The 22,330-nt window shown below is 43.0% G+C and overlaps 1 protein-coding gene across 31 annotated transcripts in view; it reads right to left on the bottom strand.

Moving 5' to 3' along the window:
* ZMYND8 (zinc finger MYND-type containing 8) overlaps window positions 1–22,330 on the bottom strand; it is a 126,647-nt gene that overhangs the window by 51,533 nt on the left and 52,784 nt on the right. For 30 of the 31 annotated variants that reach the window (XR_007472283.1, XM_012534154.3, XM_033433862.2 and 27 more), the window contains 6 exons: window positions 20,762–20,854; window positions 19,557–19,644; window positions 16,429–16,484; window positions 13,577–13,654; window positions 12,396–12,511; window positions 6,717–7,198 (listed from right to left, as the gene is read on the bottom strand). Coding sequence is in view for 30 of the 31 variants with exons in the window: in XM_012534154.3 (XP_012389608.1) it covers window positions 6,717–7,198; window positions 12,396–12,511; window positions 13,577–13,654; window positions 16,429–16,484; window positions 19,557–19,644; window positions 20,762–20,854 (913 nt within the window). In the remaining variant the exon portion in view is untranslated. Of the gene's footprint in view, window positions 1–6,716; window positions 7,199–12,395; window positions 12,512–13,576; window positions 13,655–16,428; window positions 16,485–16,561; window positions 16,695–19,556; window positions 19,645–20,761; window positions 20,855–22,330 lie in introns of those variants that run through there. The other variant, XM_049699706.1, reaches the window with a different exon arrangement.

Here is a 22,330-nt window from a genome sequence, read left to right as displayed (position 1 = left end):
AATCCCTGGTCGGGGAACTAACAACCCACAAGCTGCGTGGTGTGGCAAAAATTTTTTTTAATTTTTTTAAATATAAAAAAAAATTAATGTATACGTAACACACGGACCCGAAGTTCCATTGCTATGAATTCACCCCATAGATATAAAAGTGCCCCTGATACTGGATATGCACGAGAAGGTTCACTGCAACAGTATTTATAATAGCAAAGGAATGGAAGATGGCTTATAAACGCCTATTCATTAGAGACTGGCTAAATAAATAATGGTATACATACCACACAACCCTTAAAAAGAAAGACTCAGATCTCTACATCCTGACAAAAATATGTGTGGGAAAAAGAGAAAAAGGTAAAATCCAGTGTGCATAGAAATGTCCCCGTATGTGTAAATGTTTCTGAAAAGCATGCCCACATCTTTAAATGAACGTAAAATTTTTTTTTCTAGCAGCACATCCCATAATCATGGAAACTTTGGAGAAAAACTGGAGCCCAGAAGTGGGGATAAAAAAATTAAAAACTTTAGCTTTTCCTTTATACCTTTCTATACCGCTCTAATATTGCTGGGTTTCATTTTGTTGTTTTAATTCTAACCATGTGCGTGTAGTCCTTTCATCGTTTAAAAAGAAAAAAAGGGTCAACTAGAGGCATTTAGATTATGAGCCATTTTGCGCTTTTAAAAATGTTTTTGCTTTTACTGTGGTTTTGTTGGGGGGAAAAACTTTAAAACAGGTGCAAAAATGTATTTGTTAATATAAAAAATGTAATGAAGGGAGAGGAATTCTGTAATTGTGTGACTCCGGCGAAGTTCAATCACTGATATGTTCTTGAAGACTTTTATTCATGACCATCTAGAGAAACATGGAAAATATTAAGCTGGCCAAAATGTCTACAGCACTGGGGGTTAGAAAGTGAGCAAGGACCATATATAGAGAGATATAAATATATAATTAACATATACATGTCAGTAGTGATGAGTTGAGAAACCCTGTTTGAAATCGCTCTAGACACACATATATACATTACAGACATTAAGAAAACAAATCAATGTATCTGTTTAAAACATCTGCATTCACATGACTTCATAAAATCTACCTACTACTGATGATGAGAATATGTGCACTCAAGTAGAAAGATGTCAAAGAAACACTGCTAAGTTGAAAGAAGCAAAACGTTTAGTACAATCCCATTCCATCACACACACACACACAAATTATTACTGTCATCATCACTGTGATTATATACATTAAAAAATTTTAGCCACCCAATTCTTAATAGTTGTCACCTCTCAGCGTGAAATTATGGACTATTTATTCTATAATATTAACATCTGAAAGGCATATCTTATATTCAGGGGAAAATGATGTAAAATGAAATGTAAATATTGGAGAGCTTCAAAGTTGAAGGTTAAGCAGAGTTTTATCAGGGCTGAAATTCAAAAGCACGGTCCATAAATCTATGGCTCTCAATGAGAACTGGCGTGGTGACCATGCCCCCCAGGGGACACGTGACAATGTCTGGAGATGTTTTTGGCTGTGATAATTGTGAGCAGGGGTGTGCTACTGGCATCTAGTGGGTAGAGGCCAGGGACACTGCTAAACACCCTACAGGGCACAGGACACCACAGAGAATCATCCGGCCCAAAATGTCAGTAGTGCTGAGGTTGAGAAACCCTGTTTTAAATCACCCTACAGACATTTCTGAAAGCAAAAAGACAATTGGAAATGCACGTTTCAATTAGGCCTTGAAACAGATGCCAATCCTTTTTTATAAAGTCATAAATCTTGCCCAAAGGAAGATCTAATTGCCTTTGAAGTCACAAATAATTTAATCAGATTTTACACTCTGATGTACAATTCACAAGCAAGGGCTAAAACGCATCATTTATTATCTACGTTTACAAAACCCCCAGACTGTGCTAAGTGCCCTTCTGACTACATGAAACAGGAGTGGTAGGATTAAATTAGAAAAAAAGGCCCCTTCCCTCCCACACACCCCAGGGCGCAGTGGAGGATTTAATGACTCACACTGAAGTTCCTCTACTTACAAAGTCCTAGCAGCAACATACACATTCAAAGGGCTGGTGGCATCTTGCACCACTCTTGGTGGCATGAACAAATGAGCTCCACAGCATAGAATCACTGGATGGTCTAGGACAGGACAGAAATGCTGTCCTGAATGGTTATTTAGTTCATGGAAAAGTATTCAGAACACAAGGTTAAGTTAAAAAAGAAAACCCTCAACAGTCTACACCAAACAGGTGATCCATGAAGCCATGAAGATGCATTTGATGCGCTCTATAGGTTTTGTTTGTTTTGTTGTGTTTTTTTTTTTTCAGCCACACAGCATGCCGGATCTTAGTTCCTCAACCAGGGATCGAACCTGTGCCCCGTGCATTGGGAGCGCGGAGTCTTAACCCACTGGACCGCCAGGGAAGTCCCTATAGTTTTTTTTTTAATTTGAGCCAATGTGTAAAAGTTGGGGTAGTTTGCATTTTAAAAATATTTGAGAATTCTCTTGAACAGCCAGAAATCTGGCAACACTGAGCCACATCCCCACTTGGCTAGAACCAGCAGAGGGATCTGGTCCCCAGTGCCCTTTAAAAAAGCATACCTCTCTAGCTCAGCACACACGTATGGGAAGAGTAAGTACTGCTTTGGAAAGTGTTACACACACAAGCACCCATGAGTGTGTCAATAGTCACAAAGACGAGCGGATTTCTGCTTTAGTTCACCCCAGTCCTTATCACTTCCAAAACTCACTCATTTCCATATCTGCCTGATCCCTGGAAGTATCTGAATTTTCAACTTGATAATATGATGTATAAACCAACACAAAGTAGTCCAGGATGGGAATTCCCTGGCGATCCGTGCTTTCACTGACAAGGGTGCAGGTTCAATCCCTGGTTGGGCAACTAAGATCCTGCAAGCCACTCAGTGCAGCGAAAAGAAAAAAAAAAAAAAAAGAGTCCAGGAAACAATTTCTAAGGGCTGACTGTGGGAGGTGGCATTATCCCTGACTTTAGTTTTTGTAACTAGCACTTGTTTTAAGACAAACATGTATTGATTTCACAGGACAAAAAGAGTATCTGAAACCGTCTTCCCTTCTCCCTGAAGGAACCCACATGGGGCTGCAAGACCAAAGGACCACTATTGAGAGTGGTGAAAGCCAGGCCCCAGGACTCTTACCCTAATACATATTAATGACTTAAATCAGGATCCCGCAAGCAAATACTGGCAAAGGCATCAATCTGGCCAGGAGGTCTAGATAAAGGAGGAATCAGACAAATCATGGAGAATATAAACCACTCTGACCCTTAACACAACAAGATTCCAGGAGTAAAAGGAGTCTGGCTGAGCAAAGGGCTCCTCAGAGAGCTAGATCCAGCCCTAAGGGTTATAGACACATGATTCTGAGCTCCTCAATCCCCCAAACAAAAGGAGGGTTTCTAAACTCTCATAAAAATTTTATCTAATAACTTATTTCAATGTGTAGTCTTATGTGGCTGGCTACAAATTTTTCCCTGCTGAAACTAATAAGGTTTTTCTTAGGTCTTTCTATGACAATCTTTTTTTTTTTTTTTTTTAAACACACTTTTGGATAAAGCGCGGTCTTGTCTCAATTATACTCTCTCTGATTGTTGGGGCATTTCAATAAATAACCCACTTCTCCTTCCACAAAGTGCTATTATCGCTGCCAACAGCAGAGGGCAGTGGTGTGCAGTGCAAAGAACGCCCATCCAGATTCAGGATCTGGCTGTGGGAACTTCAGCACCCCCGCACTCTCCGCAGGGACTTCAACTTGCCTTCTGTAAAATGGGGAGACTGACTCGGAGTTTCTCTTAGTCTATAACAGAAACTGGCAAACCCATCCATGGGCCAAATCTGGCATACCACCCATTCTTGTATGGCCTGTAAGCTAAGAAGAGTATCTACCATTTTTAAATGGTTTGGGGGGGGGGGGGATTAGTAGTTCATGGAACATACAAATTATATGGAGTTCAAATTTCAGTGTCTCAGCCACATACTACCTATGGCTGTTTTAGTAACACAACCAAGGTATTGAAGAGTTGCACTGTTGTAACAAGAGCTCTACAAAGCCTAAAATATTTACTGTCTAGCTCCTTACAGGAAAGAGGGCAATTTCTAAGACTAAAACAATTTTTAATAAATACCTTCTCTCCCTACACTATTCACTGGCTGCCTAACTCACGATCAGCAAAATAACCCAGGCACATACTAGTAAGCAGTTATATTTTGGGAAACGGCTTTAAATTCTACTGAAATGGGGTATCTGCAAACTTACCACCTCAAAAGTCACTCATGTAATAAGGAGTTTTGTCAGGAATTCTGACGTCATTTCAACCTCTGAACCTCTTGAGGAAAGAGAGAAGCTTAATTAAACCCATTACACGTGTTCTTCTTATTCCTCTAAAACTATGTTTCCTGAAATATGGTGCTGGAACATCAATAGTGGTTCAGAGACCAACATGTTTTATTTTACAAGTTACGTGCTAATTTCACGTGTATCAGGAAAAAGCACAGCAAAAAATTTAAACACATGAACTTATATACTTTATTTAGCTTAGCATTTAGAAACTGCGTCTGCAATTTATAAATTGCAGATTTAATATTTAAGAATGTAATAAAATAGGTGGTACTTAAGATTATGGCAAAATATCATAGCAGTCAAAGTTCAGGCAACAGTAATTCATGGGATTGCTGCCGAGTTAAAACTCTTTCTCAAAAGCATGATCTCTATGAGAACTAAAAGGCTGAGGAGTTTGTGTGATTACATACCATGTTAACTTGGCTTAAATGGAATCATGTCATGGAATAAAAGTAAGCTTTTAAGGACTCTGCTCAGAAACCAGGGGGCAAAACGGAAGTTTTTTCTGAGGCTGGTGAACATAAGTTATGTCATCAGAACGAAGCTCTATAACTCAACTGTGAGTCCCTCGACCACATGGCTGGATCAGACCTGGAGAAAGACTGCAGCCTTTATTCTGAAGAATCAAAAGCTGTTGGTAATTAACTCTCTACTCCACCTATAGTCATCTGGAGAGCAGCGACAAGCAGTACTTGAAATAAGCAAACCAGAAAGAAGCAACAACACGAACCGAAATGAGTGGAATTCTTTGAGTTTAACACTAAGTCCTCATCATTTTATCTTCCGGGGACATTGGTGGTCTCTTAACTGATGCCTGCTCCTTTTCTTTTCTTTTTTTTTTTTTGGCCGCACCATGCAGCTAGTGGGATCTTAGTTCCCCGACCAGGGATCAAACCCAGGCCCTCAGCAGTGAGAGCATGGAGTCCTAACCACTGGACCACCAGGGAATTCCGGACACCTGCTCCTTAAAGAGTTCTTACGTGAAGGAAAGAATTGGGAGGGTGGTGTCTGAAAGGCTCTCCAAGGGTAATGCTCTGGCCAGAGGTCTAATACTGGTCCAACTTGTAGATGTGCTTTATTCATTCTGGAAAATATCTTAAGACATTTTGAGCTGACATTTCATAACTGGAGATTCTATATTAAAATGCAGATTTCCCATTTCTCTGGAAGAATGTTAAGATGTGAAAACAGTTAAGTCCACATTCCTGTGGACATTCCATGGGCTGAAACCCTTGAGAATAGGGCGTGTGTCCTGGGGTTCATCAAAAGTCTCCCCAACCCAGAGCCTCAGGGCCAGCTGCCTCCGTTACCAAGTTCAGTGTGGAGCTACCTTCTACCCATGCTTCTCCAAGATACAACAAGAAAGAACAAAGAGTGAAGGCCGTGTTTCAAGAAAAATGAGAGTACACCCATTTCCTTGTGGAAACAGAGTTCTTAAAGGTTTTAATATGCAACCAAACTGTCTGGATAGAAAGAATTCAATTTAAGTCACCCTTGCTTTCGTTACACTCAGCCAGCATCCCTCATTTGTAACACCTCTCTGAATCCACACAGGCATGGGATGAGCAACTACCAGAAGAAATAATATAGTAGCCAACATTTTTGTAGCACTTACTGTTTCAGGCACTGTCCTAAACCCTTTATGTATGGTGGTTCATTTATCCTCACAAGAACCTGAGGTAGGTCCTATCATTATGGTCGTGTTACCGGTAAGGAAACCAAGCCACGGAGGGATTAGGTACCTTGCCTAAAGCCACAGGGCTAGTGAGTAGCAGAGCTGGGATCTAATCTGAGACCAGCATCCTCATTCGTCACCACTGCTACAGCAGCAAGGCTCCAAAGTGCAACACAACCGTTAAACGGGTGGACCTTTAAGAAGTGGGACTGCTCTGGGGAGAGAATATGCTTGTTTCCCTTACATGTTCCTCTAATATTCGAGCCTTAAGTAATGTGAATATCTGGTTTTGATAGAAAAATGTTTCAATTAAAATAAAATTCTTGAGAAAGAAAAAAACTGTTGTAGGAAGTTGTGATTCATCTCAGAGGCATTTGAACAGAACTCTGAAGGATTTCTGGCCACCTCTGCCCACTTCTAGGAACGACATCCAGCTGGCCTTTGGGGAACACTTTTCTCATTTTTTGGGTCCCTAACAGCAAGAATCCCAATGGGTTACTCAGTTAAAAATTAAAACTTGCTCCACTGGGATGAAACGCCACGCAGCTCTCTTTGACTCTGTGATGCTCACCAGGTAGGGCCAGACAGGTGTGGCCCCGATGGGAGCGCCCCTGTGTCCCAGGGGGCCCCTGTACCCTCTCCCACCTGGGGCTGACCTGTGCTCTTGTCCAGGAAGTCTATGGACTCCTCACTCGCGCTGAAGTGGCTGGACGTGGCCTTCTTCTCGGCGTCCTGCTCCACGTCGGAGCCTGTGTGCACGGAGGAGTTGGTGCTCATGGGGGAGCGTGGCATGTCCGACAAGGAGATCCTGCGGCCTGTGCCCCCGCTCAGCATCGGCTTGCTCATCAGGATCTTGGGCGACGCCGTCATGTCAAAGTTGAGCTTGACCTTCTCCTGCTTGTCTATCTTGGCAGCACCAGCGCTGGGGTTGGAGGGGTCGAGCAGCATTTGGTACTGGCTGTTGGGCGTGTAGGGCGTCCTGAATGGAGAGTAATTAAAGACCCCAAACTTCCGGCGGATGTTCTCCACGTAAACCTCCATCTCTTGCATTGCACTGTTGAAGATGCTTTTGGTCTTTTTCACAGAAAAAGGAATCTCTTTAGACATGAGGTAGCAATTATTTATTGGAACCCAGGCCCTGGGAGTGCAAAAGAGAAAGGGAGTTTAAGTCAACTGTGGTCATTTCCAAGATTCTTAAGTTTTTTACAATTTATTGTGCAAGAACACTTAACATGAGTTCTACCCTCTGAAGAAACGTTTAAGTGCATCACACATAACTGCCGTATCAACTGAAAAACAAAGCACAACCTAAAAGTTGAGAATTATTTATTTGGCGGACAAAACTGAGGACTTGGACTTCCCTGGTGGCGCAGTGGTTAAGCGCCGCAACTATTGAGTCTGTGCTCTAGAGCCCGGGAGCCATAACTACTGAAGCCTGCGCACCTAGAGCCCGTGTTCCGCAACAGAGAAGCCACTGCAATGAGAAGCCCACACACCGCAACGAAGAGCAGCCCCTGCTCACCGCAACTAGAGAAAGCCTGCATGCAGCAACAAAGACCCAAAGCAGCCAAAGATAATAATTAATTTTTTTTTTTTAAAAAGGACTTAAGCCTGGACGCAGCCTCTCAGATCACGCTGAGGGACTGCTCCCAAGAGGTCAGGGAGGAGCCAGTATATACAGGAGATTTTGCAACAAAGACCAGGTAGTGGGAACTTCAAAGATTATCGTTAATTAAAGAAAACCAAGCATCTCAAGTTAAAGAATTTAGCATTTTTTTCCATGTGTGGGAAGATGTAAGCATCAGGGCTCACTGACATCATTCCTTTGATATGCACTTTAGCTGTCAAGGACAGGAGCCTGTGCCTTCCCATCCCGAGTGTCCTCAGGGTGCACCGCTTAGGGTGGCTACAGTGGCTGAGGGTGGGGCAGCGGGCTACCTGTTTGTCTCCAGCCTGAGTTCCCTCAGGGCTCACCATCCAGGGTCTTTTACTGGCTTGATGGCTGCAATATCCTTTGTTTACTGAGAGGGCAGGCAACACTTTTTTTCCAACAGCTGATTATAGGTATATGTTGGTACAGCAGCTCTCTAGAGCTTATTCATTTTGTTTAACTGAAACTTTACACCTGTTGATTAGTACTCCCCATTTCTCCCTGCCCCCAGCCCCTGGCAACCACCGTTCCACTCTTTGATTGTATGAATTTGACTATTTTAGATAGCTCGTACAAATGGAGTCATGTGGTATCTGTGTTTCTGGGACTGGCGTATTACCCCACTTAGCCTGAAGTCCTCCAGGTTCAGCCATGACGCCACATACTTCTTAAGGCTGAACATTATTCCACTGTATGGACAGACCACATTTTCTCTATCCATTGATCTCTCTCGATGGTCATTTAGGTTGTTTCCAGAATTGTTTTTTTTTTCCTTAATGCAAACCAAATTAGCCTAGTGGATTTTCCAAGATTCTTAAATACATATTCCTTTTTTTTCAAATGACTTGGTTTGAGTGGTTAGTTAACGATCCACTCAACAGGCACGTTCTGTCCCAAGGACCACACGTGACACGAAACTCAGCTACGACATTCAAAGGCTCAATAGCTTAGCCATTTTAATCCACTAAAACAGTAATAAATCCCCTTTGGCTCTGGGTTGGTAGCGAGTAAGAAAACAGTCTGCATCCTAGACTACACCTCTGAAAAGAGAATTATCCCCCAAATCTCATTCTCCTGCACTCAGACATAAAGCACTTTCTTTTCTCTTTTAAAACTGCCCCTGGAAGTGGTAGCAAGGTTCCACAGAAAAAAGTAAAACTTGCTGCTGATGAAGATGACGATGATGATGATGAAAATGATGATGGTGACGACTTTGATGATGAGGAAGCTGAAGAAAAAGCTCCAGTAAAGAAACCTGTACGGATACTCCAGCCAAAAGTGCACAAAAATCAAACCAGAATGAAAAAGCCTCAAAACCATCAACCCCAAAATCAAAAGGTCAAGAATCCTTCAAAAAACAGGAAAAAAAAAACTTCTAAGACACCGAAAAGGACCTAGCTCTGTAGAAGACATTAAAGCAAAAATGCAAGCAAGTATAGAAAAAGGTGGTTCCCTTCCCAAAGCGGAAGCCAAATTCGTCAATTATGTGAATAACTGTTTCCGATGACTGACCAGGAGGCTATTCAAGATCTCTGGTAGTGGAGGAAGTCTCTTTAAGAAAATAGTTTAAACCGTTTGTTAAACTTTTCTGTCTTAGTTCATTTCTGTAACAGTTGATATCTGGCTGTCTGTCCTTTTTACAACACAGAGTGAGAACTTTCCCTACCGTGTCCAATAAATGTTGTCCAGGTTCCATTGCCAAGAATGTGTTGTCCAAAATGCCTGTTTAGTTTTTAAAGATGGAACTCCACCCTTTGCTTGGTTTTAAGTATGTATGGAATGTTATGATAGAACATAGTAGTAGTAGTGGTCAGACAAATGGAGATGGTGAGGAGACAAAAATATACATGTGAAATAAACTCAGCATTTTAACACAGTTTAAAAAAAAAAAGTTTTTTTTTTTTTTGCGGTACGCAGGCCTCTCACTGTTGTGGCCTCTCCCGTTGCGGAGCACAGGCTCCGGATGCACAGGCTCAGCGGCCATGGCTCACGGGCCCAGCCGCTCCGCAGCATGTGGGATCCTCCCGGACTGGGGCACGAACTCGTGTCCCCTGCATCGGCAGGCGGACTCTCAACCACTGCACCACCAGGGAAGCCCAAAAAAAAAAAAAAGCTATTTTTTTAAGCTCTGCAGGCATTTGATAAAATATTTTCTACATTTGTATATAATAGTGTCTGTAAAATAAAACTGAAAAAAAAAAAGGCAAAATCTTTTAAAGGACAAAAAGCCCATGATGAGACTCTTCAGAACAAAAGCCTCCAGGGGCTCTCTCTAACATTTATTAACTTGACAATGGGGGAATTCCACGGGTCAGGACTCCCGGCTTTCACTGCCAAGGGCCCAGGTTCAATCCCCGGCTGGGGAACTAAGATCCCATAAGCCACACAGAGCGGCCAAAAAAAAACATGACAATGAACATGCAGTGGTCTGTGCTATTTCTTATTCTGCTGCCCCGTCTTATTTTGCTCACCCCTGGTCCAGGCTTATGTTTTGGCTCTGCAACCTCGAAGCGAGCTCCCCGAGAAGGGACAGCACATCACAACCCTTGCAGCCTCCCCTGAGTCCATGTCCTGTTTCTGGGTCAGACCCAGAGCAGGCTGTCGACAAGCCTGCCCCATTCTGCTTTAAACACATCCTGGGAAGGAAAGGACGTCCATCCTTTTAGAAGTGGCTTCCACTACAGCTGTCAGGGACTCCCTGCCCAAGGCCAACTGAAACCTCCCTACAACTCCTACCTACAGTCCCTCCACCACCGGGATATCCTTAACGACTCCCCCAATGTGCACCCTGCACCCAAAATGAGCCCGACAGTTCGACAGGTCCCCTCCAAGGGGACAAGAGACACCACGGAGGGACGGTTAAGGAAATCTCGTGGGGCATCAGACTTGGGCAGCTGTCTATTTTACAAATGTAGGGGGACCGGCTTCCAGGACAGCTCCCACCCAGAACCAACCTACACCTGCAAGTTCAAGGGAAACAGCCTCTGGAAACAGGGCCGGTGAAGCTCATGGCCCCTAAGCCACCTTCAATGGCTGTCAGGCAGGCAGGATTAAGAGGTCCATGCAGAGTGGGCACAGCTGGAGAATCCACGACTCTTAAGGCTCTGGGAATATCTGGTGCTTGGGGGACAGCAATGCTTGCCCCCCGCCATGGATATCCTAGGTATTATCCACACTGAGTTACACTATAGAATAATCCCAATCATCAAGATGGTTCATTAACACTTGCCATGCTCTAATGAAGAGGCAGGAAGATGTACAACCTGCTATATCTCTTGCTCTTCAAATAAAAGCCAGACTTCTGACCAAAGCCACCCTGGTGACCCAGGCCCAGCCCAGCCCTCTGATCCCACCTCTTACCCACCCTCTCCTCCCTTATCCTGTTCAAACCACACTGTGTTCATGGATTTCCCTGAGCAATTAACTCAGCCTTGGCCTGCCCTTTCCCTACCTGAGTCCCTGCTCTCTCTGGTCCCTCTACCCAGATCTTCACCCGGTCCCACCACTACCTCCTGACCTGAGATCATACTGTCTATTCCCCACTTGTATGTCATCTGCCTTCCCCCCTTCCGACGGGCAGTGTCTGCCTGCTCGCTCCTGTATCCCAGCATCTAGTACTCAGCGTGGCACACGGCAGGCACCAAAGACATGTTTCTTTGAATGAATAAAGGAATTTTAGAAAAACTTCCCCAAAAATAGTCAAAATCAAAGTATAATACTTCCTATCAAACCTAGAACCATCTCAGCTGATTTCCATTTTGTCTCCTATCAACGGATTGCCGGGATTCCTGGTAAATGATTTCAGATTACTTTGATATTCTTTTTATTTTTTTTTTGGCAAGATGACAAGCAAAATTTAACAAAGAGCAATATTTCAAATTCTGGTGTTGTTTAAAATGAGGAAGTGTATTTTCTGTACATTCTGTGAGTGGGTATAATTTTCAAACTATGTCTGTTAAATATTCTCTCCTACACACACGCGCGCGCACGCGTTCTTTCTCAGACTGCTTGGTAGGGTTTCGGGAGGGTTTTTGCCTCATTTACTCACAATGTAACTCTTGCTAAAAGAGAACCAAGAAATTACCCGCCGCTCATCTCTGTCTGCCTGTTGTTCTGAAGCACGCAGGGGGCTGCACTCCACAGAGAAGTGCTATTAGCTGGAATAATTCACGTCGCTGAGAGAGGGAGAGGGGAGGGCAGGAAGGCTGGCAGGGAGGGCTCACACCTGTCAAACAGCAAGCCCTTGTAATTTCCCATTTTAGCTCCACAGAAAAGGGACTACCCAGCACAACGATGGGAGATTCATTTTACCGGCAATCTGGGGAAATGCTTCTGATCCCTGAAAGCATTATTTTGAAAAGCAATTTGTGCGGTGATTTCATTTACTGCGGAAAAACCCAGAAAAGAACAGCAGCACTTAAAATAACCGTGGAACCTATGCCGATGCCGGCTGCGTCCACAAAACCACGAAAGCAAGATTCTTTTCCAACACACCTGAGAACACTGAAGCCTGTGCGATCAGGCTCATTAACACAGCCCAGGACAGGATTTTTAAAGTGCAACATCACTGGCTGGTATCGAGACAATAAAATAATAGCCGTACCCACCGCCCCTTCTTGTATTCACTGACAGGATCAAAGGTTCAGTCACAGCTACGCGTTTGAAGCCTGTGTTTAACTCCCACCTGTCGTGTTGTCCAAAGAAACGGGCATCAACCTGCCCATCTTTATCCCTCAGAGCTTTCGCAGGCCAGAATGGAAACCCCTTCAGTTTTGCCCAAACCAAAGGATGTGGATTGCTCTAGGAAAAGAAAAACAAAAGCCAGAGTTTGTATGTATTCGACGGCAAGATGCACACGTAGAGCTCGGTGGGTGAGGGGAAGCTAAGGCAGAGTTGATACAGGCCACAGAATGAAAGCAAACAACTTCCAGCAGGGTCTCCCCAGGTGGCAGTCACCACATGTGCGGCCATTCCCCGGGCAAGGCTGGGAATGGGGTTAAACGGGGAAACCAAAAAGCAGCGAGCACTGACCAAAACGAGGCTTCAACTCTGGCTGTGCCGCTCTTGCCCGGGTGGGAGCGAACAAGAGACTGTACCTTTCTGGGCAACACAGGGACAGTTATACCTACACCCTCTGTTAAGCTGGAGGGTTAAAGGCACCTTACATCCAGCATATAGTAAGGGACGGCATTAGCTAACTTTATTCTTTACCGAGAGCTACTCAGGGCCTTAACGATTCAGATGTCCATCTCGAAATGCAGGAAAAGACAAACTGTGTTTGGATTCTCAACTCTACTTGCCCAATCTTGCGGCCCAATACCCTCCCCCCGCACCCCCATCCTCCCAGCTCACCCCAACGACACACTTCTCTGCAGAACAGCAGTTTGGAAAATACAGATCCATAGGGACAACTGGGGTGACTTTCTCTCCCCACCCCAATCCTAGCCTCAAGAACCATGGTTTGGAGAGACCATGGAGTTAACCCTGGGAGGGATTTCCAAACCTCTTAAAACAGACCCAACGTGATTTGTAAGTAACACTCATTTAACACGACCGGCTCGTCATCTGCGTGACTTTGGCATGTCTCTCCTCTCTGATGAGCTGCTTTTCACTCTGCATCCTGCTGTTTTCGAGGGCTAATAAACCCAGTAAATCGTGACACGACCTCTGGCACATAACCTTTCAGCCAAAGAGGTTTATCCCACCTGGATTACTCCCATTCTGCCGTAACTTAATTTTCAGTAAGAAAATTATTTTAAAACTTTATCCAAAGTTTCATCCAATAAGCCACCTGCAGAAAGCTGTCCTGGGTCACCCAAGGCATAGAGTTCAGAAAACAAAGAAAAGAAAGGAAATCCAACTTACACAAGGCTCACAAAACCAGTTATCTCGTTTTTGGCAAGCAGCTAGATAACACTCTGGACAAACTTCGATTTCATTCATCTGTAAAGCAAAAATGTGTTAGAATGTGTCATTGCCAGGGGTCTTGTATCTGCAGGCCCTCAAGAAATGCATGATGATATTGGCAGGTGAGATTAGCTAACCTAAGTCCCACAGTGGGGAACACCCTGGACATCAGTCCAACTATTTCTCACCAGCCCCGACTCGCCCACCTAGCCCCAGCAGCCATCATCTCTCGCTGGACCATGTCTCCCAGCTTCCTAAGCTTGGTCCATTCCCCACACAGACAGAGCAGCCAGAGCCACCTTCTACAAACACAGGTCCCATCTGGTCCCTCTCCTTAGACCAGTGGTTCTCTACTGGGACAGTTTAACCCTTCCAGGGACACTTGGCATAACTGGAGATATTGTCGGTCATCGGTCATCACAACTGGGGGTGGACAGTTGAGACTGGAGTCTATGATGGTACAAGGACAGCTCCTGCAACAAAGATGTCTCTGGCCTCAAATGTCAGTAGTGCCAAGGTTGAAAAACTAACAATGAAATCTAAACACCTGGTCAGGGCTTCCCTGGTGGCGCAGTGGTTGCGAATCCGCCTGCCAATGCAAGGGACGTGGGTTCCAGCCCTGGTCCAGGAGGATCCCACATGCCATGGAGCAACTAAGCCCGTGTACCACAACTGCTGAGCCTGCGCTCTAGAGCCCACAAGCCACAACTACTGAGCCTGAGTGCCACAACTACTGAAGCCCACGCGCCTAGAGCCCGTGCTCCGCAACAAGGGAAGCCACAGCAATGAGAAGCCCACGCACCGCAAGGAAGACCCAATGCAGTCAAAAATAAATAAATAAATAAATTTAGATAAATAAATAAATACCTGGTCAGTTCCTTCAAGGCCATGTGTGGTCTGGCCTCAGTCTACCTGTCTCAGCTCCCCAATCCCTTCCCTCGACTCTGGCCTCTGCTTGCCATGCTCAATTCTATATATCTCTAATCACACCATGCACAGCAATTAATTAATACCACGTTACTCTATTTTATTTCCACGGATAACTGAAAATTCTGTAACTGACCGTCCTCTCTCTTGAGAAAGTGCATTCCCCCCAGAGAACCGTCATGACTTAGAACTAAAGGCCCTGGAAACTCCCTGCTTGGATCTAAATTCAGACTCCACTACATCCTAGCTCTAGAACTTTAGGAAAAGTTGCTTATGCTGTCTGAGAGTCCATTTCCTCACCTCATAGAATGGGGGTGAAAGCAGTACCTACCAAACAGAATTATTATAAAAATTAGATGAGATAAATGTAAAGCACTTCAAGTGACAGGGTGCCAGACACATAGCAGGTGCTCAACTAATGATTATTAATTAATAACTTTAAAGTAATTACTAATTATAATGGACTGACCGATTGAGGGCAATGAATAAATGAATGAATGAGTGAATGGTGGACCATATTTCTTCCTTCTACCCACTCTCCTTCTGGGCTATTCCAAAGGTACTGGGTAGAACAAAGCGGCAACATCAAGCCCAGGACAGCCCTGGCATTGGAGCCCACAAAGCAGCACTGTGCTGCCAACAGGTAGGTTCAGAATTGCCAGACAAAGAGCATCTGGGTTCAATAAATTCTACATTATGACCACCCACCAATGAAAAGTCTAGGCTTCAGCACCTACATCAAGGGAAACGAATCCTCAAGGGGGAAACAACTGAACAACTCGCCCAGAGACAACTCCAAGTCGCCAACAAGCATATCAAAAAACAGTCCATCACCACTTGCATCAAAGAAATCAAAATCACAATCACAATCACAGTGAGATGCCACTGTTTTTTACTGATCACACTGGGGCAAAAACATATATATGAACAGTTTTCAAACTGGAACTTCCAACATTGCCAACGACACAGAAAAACCACCACATTTGTTCATTCCAGTTCATTGTGTAAGTAGCGCTGTAGCATTTCCAGAAAACAATCGAGAGGTATGTACCCAAAGCCATGTCGACAGCCTCAGACCTAGTAGCTGCATTTCTAACAATTACACTAAGGAAATAAATCATCAGAACAGCCATGATAAATTCTATTCTTCCTCCCTGTTTAATTACCTAGGAAAACACTCAGAGTGAAAAATGTACATTATAGAACTCTCTCTATACAAATATATAGACATGGACATATCCTAAGATATCCAAATGTTTTCTTTACAAATGAACGGATGGATAGATGAGAGTGCAGACAGGCTGAAGGCCATTACATCTCAGTTTTCTGTGCTCACAACAGGGATCTAACGAAGAAAGGCTCCCCTGTACCACTTCTGCCATCAGCCTGTCCTGCAACCACTAGAGCCTCAGGGCACCCAGCCCAGGAGCTTCATTTCATCCATACCATCAAAACTAGGGGGTGTTTTTCCAGGACACCTGGGCCACTCTCAGAGAAACTCAGGACCTTTCCTGCAAATAATGTCAAAACCCAAATACCTTCTGCAAGAAGACTGAAAGGGACCTGAGGGGATGCCACAGACTGTGGGGCAAAGCAATCATAAACTCTATTTGACCCCAAAGACTCAGGATGTGCAGTGCTGGACCACAACTCAAGGCTGAAAACTCCCATCTCTCTTAGAGCTAAGATTAGGGTGTTGATTTATAACATATTATGGCATATCTGTTGCTTTTACTTTCCTTGAAGAGAGGGGCGCTATCTGTACCTCAACAAATTCCAAAATTACCAGAGCTACCCACTGGGAGATTCCGCAAATGGAAACTTCAATCACCCCACGCCTTCATTCTAGGTACACTTAAAAGGGGACAGCAGGAAACACATACCTCATGCTCACAGATTTTGATGACTACTTTCGCTATTTGCGTCAATTTGTGATTTCCTGAGGGAATAAGAAAATAAGATTAATTCAAATGGAAACACAGAAATACCCAGCCTTGGGATTATACCTCCACTTACAACATTTTAACTTGCTTTCTTCCAGGATTAACCTTTTAAAGGTTAAAAACCATACATTTCTGGCTTCTAACATCAGTTCAGATTAGGTGACTTTTCCCATGAACCAATCTTTGGTGCTTAGATGTCATCTTCTCTGAAACATAACAATTTGTGTTGGTTTCCGACAGCTCATGAATTAATATTTGAAAGATGCTTTTATATTCTCAAGACTCAAATTAGTGAAAAGGAGCCTTCTTCTGCCCATTGTCCCAGACGCCAACCGAAGAATAGTACAGGAGAAAGAAGACATTTAATTGAGTAACTCTACTGTTCCTGGTGCTCTGAAATACATTTTCTTGTTAACTCTTCAAAAAGCCTTATTAGGAAGCAGGCATGAATGTTCTCATTTCACCAAAGAGTAAACCAAGGCTCAGGAGTCATCACTTATATGAGACCATTTAGCTAACGAGTTGAGGATATGGCCCCAGGTCTAACTCTTAACCCTGAACCTTTACACGAAACCAGAGAACAAGATGGCCAAAAAGCCGTGTTTTCTTAGAACCTTATGACAATTTTTAGAAATTGTGAAAAAAATAAAATAAAATAAAATAAAAAAAAAGAAATTGTGAATTTGGTGGCAAAAAGATTTCATACGCGCACACACAAATACCTAGATTTCTGGCCTGTCTTGAAAACCCAGAAGAGCTAAGAACTCTGTATCCAATAAACCACTGGAGTGTCCAGGGGAGATACCCCTCCAGACCAGGCAGGAGTTCCCTGTTCTCCGCAGTCACTCGCTCTCCCCATGGCCAGTGGTCACCCTGGCTTATGTTATTTTTCTGCTACCTGAGCTCATTCATTTGTTTATACGATCTTACTGCCCTTTCTATATATTTGAGTTTATAACATTTACACAAATTCTCAATGTCTAGGGTACCTCTCTTTCTCCCCTCCCTGCACCCCAACCCTGCTACTGAGTTAATAATGCAAAACACGTACTTTAAGCAGATAGCCATCCGTTCATATGTCTTTGCTCAAACATCAGCTAACGACAGTCTACGCTAGGCCCAAGGGTATACAGGAAACAAGTTTGGCATCTGCCCTTAAAGGGCTTACATCCTGGCGAGCAACTCAAATGAAAAAAAGCACCATCCAGAAAGTGTGATAAAATACTGCCGTGGGGAAGTACAGGTACTGTGAGAGCCCTTAACAAGAGTACATAGTATGGTCTAGGTCATGAAGGAAGGCTCCTCAGAGGACTGAGAGGCTGAGACTGAAGGATAAGGAAAACTCATCAAAGCAAAGAGGGGAAGAGTGTTCCAGCAGGGGACGGGAAGAAGAGAACAGGGCAGGACCCTGAAAGATCTACCTGGCCAGAAGGCAGACAGAGAGGATTGTGGGAGAGGGTAGGACAATGGGAAAGGTGCCCATCGAGGAGATTTTAATGGGAGCTCTCCTCCATTCTGTCCAGAAGGCTTAACCCACAAAAATGCAACTGACAAAACTTTAACCAGAATATAAAGAACTCCTAAAACTCAATAATAAAAAACAAACCACCCAATTTTTGAAATGAGCAAAAGATCTGAATAGATGTTTCACCAACAAATGATATACAAATGACTAATAAGCACATGAAAAGATACTCAGTACCATTAGTCATTAGAGACAGGCAAAACCACCATGACATAATATTTCATGCCTTCAAGAATAGGCAAAATTAAAAACAGATAATACCAAATGTTGACAATGACGTGGAGCAACAAAGATCCTCATATACTCTGCTAGAAGGAATGTAAAATAATACAACCAATTTGCAAAACAGTTTGGTAAAATTTCTTATAAATTTAAATATAAACCTACTCAATGATCTAGCAATACCAGTCTTGGGTATTTATCCAAGAGAAATGAAAGCATGTGTCCATACAAAGACTTGTATAAGAATGTTCCCAGTGGCTTTATTCACAACAGCCAAAAACTGAAAACAATCCAAATATCCACAACATCAACAAAGGGAATGGATGAATAAATTGTATGTTGATACAATATTGTTACTGGACTTCCCCGGTGGCGCAGTGGTTAAGAATCCACCTGCCAATGCAGGAGACACGGGTTTGAGCCCTGGTCCGGGAAGATCCCACATGCCACGGAGCAACTAAGCCCGTGCGCCACAACTACTGGAGCCTGCGCTCTAGAGACCGCGAGCCACAACTACTGAGCCCGCATGCCACAACTACTGAAGGCCACGCGCCTAGAGTCCATGCTCCACAACCAGAGAAGCCGCCGCAATGAGAAGCCCGCACACTGCAACGAAGAGTAGCCCCCGCTCGCCACAACTAGAGAAAGCCCGTGCACAGCAACAGACATAGCGCAGCCAAAAATAAATAAATAAGATAATTTATAAAAACTATATATATATTGATACCACTCAGCGATAAAAAGAAACAAACCACTGAGAGACACAACATGAATGAATCCCCAAAATATTACACTGTGTCATCGTAGCCAGGCATAAAAGCGGGCACTCTGGCTCCACTGGTATGAAATTCTAGAATATGTAAAACGAATCTCTAGTTACAGAAAACAGAATAGTTCCTTTTCAGGAGGGTGGATTTACTGGAGAGGGGCAATTGGGAATATAATGGGGTGACAGAAATGTTCTAGGATCTTATTTGGGGTTGTAGTTACAGAGGTGGTTACACATTTGTCAAATTCATGGAATGTACCTGTAAAATCTGTGCTTTTTATTTTATGTAATTATTCCTCCATTAAAATAAGGGTTTTTTTTAAAGGACAGGTAAAAGCATCATATAGTCACAAGCCACTGTGGACATCAGCTCATACCTTAAAATGCATGTAGTCACTGCCCCCCGTTCACACACGTCAGCAATCTATACACCAGTATTCTCAGCTATTGGCCCTGATGCATGAAAAAAGAGCCTGATTTTTTATGAAGGGCAGGAGAACGGGCAACACACACAGCATACTCTCACTCTTAAGAGTCATCTAATCCACTCACCCCCATTATAAATGATGCAGTTGTGCAAAATCCATTTTGCATCAGCCAGGAAGGCTTCTGTGCAGCCATACATTTTCTTTTTAGCGTTCTGGGAAGAAAAGCCACAGAAAATAATCACCAGTGAGTCTCTATAAGCCACAACCAGTAACACCTGCGTCCCCACACAATTTTCTTCGCAGTCATCTGCCAAATTAATTAATGCTTCTACTCATTTCCCAAGATGCTATTACAGTTGAGATCTATAACTCTATAAAAATGCATTCACTGAATTCACCACACTAACTTGAATTTTCTCATCTTAGAGCACTGCCATCTATCAAGCAGCTTCTTCCGCCAAACCAGGGTATTTTACATATTTACACATTTATTATTAATTGTACAGCCTCACATAAGCCTCATAACTGAAAACTCAAGGAAGCAGTCACTATCCCCATTTTACAGACAGGGAAACTGAGGTATGGTAATGTTAAAGGAACTAATCAAAGTTCCAAAGCTAATAATTTAGGAAGCCAGGATTCCAACCTTGTCTTTTTGGAATTCCTTCTTTTGTTAAATACCATAAGGGTGTGTACAATTTTCCAAAGCAGGCTGGATTTACTGTTTTGGGGATCATCAATGCATGCAATATAAAGTCATGTTTTCTCCTCATCCACGCTCTTCTTTAACCATATTTTGGTGCCGGCAATTTGAAAATCAGCACCAGGATGACATACGCAACCTAAAATGTTCCACGTGTAATTTTTCAGCATGGAATTTTAGTTTGAACCTTTAAAAACACTTTCAGGCATTAAAGAAATACTCTTATCAGTGAACTAAGTCAAGATCTAAGAAGCCACTTATTCACTGCTAACATGAAGGTCTCCCAGACACTTAATTTTCTCTTCTTCCTTCCTGCTGCTCTTATTAGCACCTCCAAAAGAAAGAGAAGGGTAAGGCTCAAATCAACCAAATCACTAATTCTTGGGAGCTGTGACTTTTTCATATAAAAAGCTAGAATCACCAGCAGAAGTATAATACTATTGGGAGCTAAGCAGTGGATTTCAACACCCATTGCAATCCTTGGGAAAATGTTACAGAAGTTAGGGGAATGAGAGTTCTTCCATCCAAATAAAAATGGCACAGAACCATCTAACTCGAGATGGGGCACGGGAAGTGAGGGAGGATCTCAAATCATCTTGACAATTGGCTTTTCGATGGAAGCCAACCTTTTCCAATGTACAAAGGTCCATGGGATGGAAGATGTATTCCGCATAGTCGGGATGCTGTTCCAATGGAACGGGCTTCTGGAACGCATCTGTCTATAAAAGAAAAGATGCACAGACACAGACACAAACCCATCACTGCTACGGAAGACCAAGCATTAATACCAGCAATGTACTTTAAACCCGAGACAACGTTCCAGAAAATACAGTTCTAAAACTTTCTACAAGATAGGCCCTTGAGAAGCTCCAAACTGGTTCACCTTCAAATTCTGCCCGGTTATCCATAATCATGGGCCCAGCTGCGTTCCAGTTTTGTCATTTGTTTTGTTTTCAGTACAGAGTCAAGTAACAGGTCCAGGCCTCTTCAATTAAGACGGACAAGAACACGCTATCATTACTTGAGACCTGAATTCTGAAGGAGGCTTATCTACACACTGAAAATGCCCATAATCAAAACTGACTGGGGGTGAAATCTGGCTACACCTAGAGATGACACACCAAATAAAGTTCCCCTAAAGTGCCAACAGATATCTTACACATGGGCGGAAATTTTAGTGAGGTTTTGCTCCTCCTTTGAGGGGCCAAATTACTTTCAAAGCAGGGACTGTGTGGGGACTTCCCTGGCGGTCCAGTGGTTAAGACTCTGCGCTTCCAATGCAGTGGGCATGCATTCGATCCCTGGTCAGGGAACTAAGATCCCACAGGCCACGTGTCACAGCAAAAAAAAAAAAAAAAAAAAAAAAAAAAAAAAACCAGAAACAAAACAAAGCAGGGACTGTGTAAAGGTTTTGTATCTTGATCCACTTTCTTATGGAGTAATAAGAATCAGTTCAAAATGCAAGGCCTGGTTTGTTGATGGGTACTATTTGCTTATCAATAAAAAAAATCTAAAAGATTTCATTAAACACCAAATTATGCTCAAGCAAGACATCTGAACGGATTACCATTTGCAGTCGTCCAAGCTCTCTCTCATCCAGAATCAGTTTGGCCATTTTAAGTTAAAAGGATGCTTCCACAAAAATCGGCAACTTTCTGTTCTGATTTTGTAACAAACAATTTACATAAGAAATTCACACCTTCTTTGATTTTTCTTTTTGGTTTATAATTAATTCCACAGTGTTGACAAATCTACATGAATCAATTCTCCTTGTCAAAGTTTGTTTTTTTGCAAAACTTAGGCTATATACTTTTGCTTCCATTGACAGAGATTTTGTGAAAGAGACAGGTTCTCAATTTAGCAACCCCCAACTGGCAGGCTCTGAATTTTTTCATCATGATATCAAATTTCAGAATATAATCTCAAAACTAAAGATTCTACTTTTTTTAAAGAAATTAAACCACAATGGTTACTAAAAGCACTCAGAATCTACATTTCATACATTTATTTGACTTAGAAAGCAAACTCTGAAGAGTTTCACAAAGGGTCACCACTAGCCCATATGGTGCCTTTGTGTAAATCAGAAAAGAACCCTACCCAAGAACCCAAGTTTCCATAGGAAAAATGTCATAATATGTTGATTATCTTGTCATAACATTTTGTTTTGTTTTTTGGCGGTATGCGGGCCTCTCACT

This window comes from Orcinus orca, chromosome 16 (genome assembly GCF_937001465.1).
Source record: "Orcinus orca chromosome 16, mOrcOrc1.1, whole genome shotgun sequence".
NCBI classification, from domain to species: Eukaryota; Metazoa; Chordata; class Mammalia; order Artiodactyla; family Delphinidae; genus Orcinus; species Orcinus orca.
This window is presented reverse-complemented; position numbering and strand designations above follow the sequence as displayed.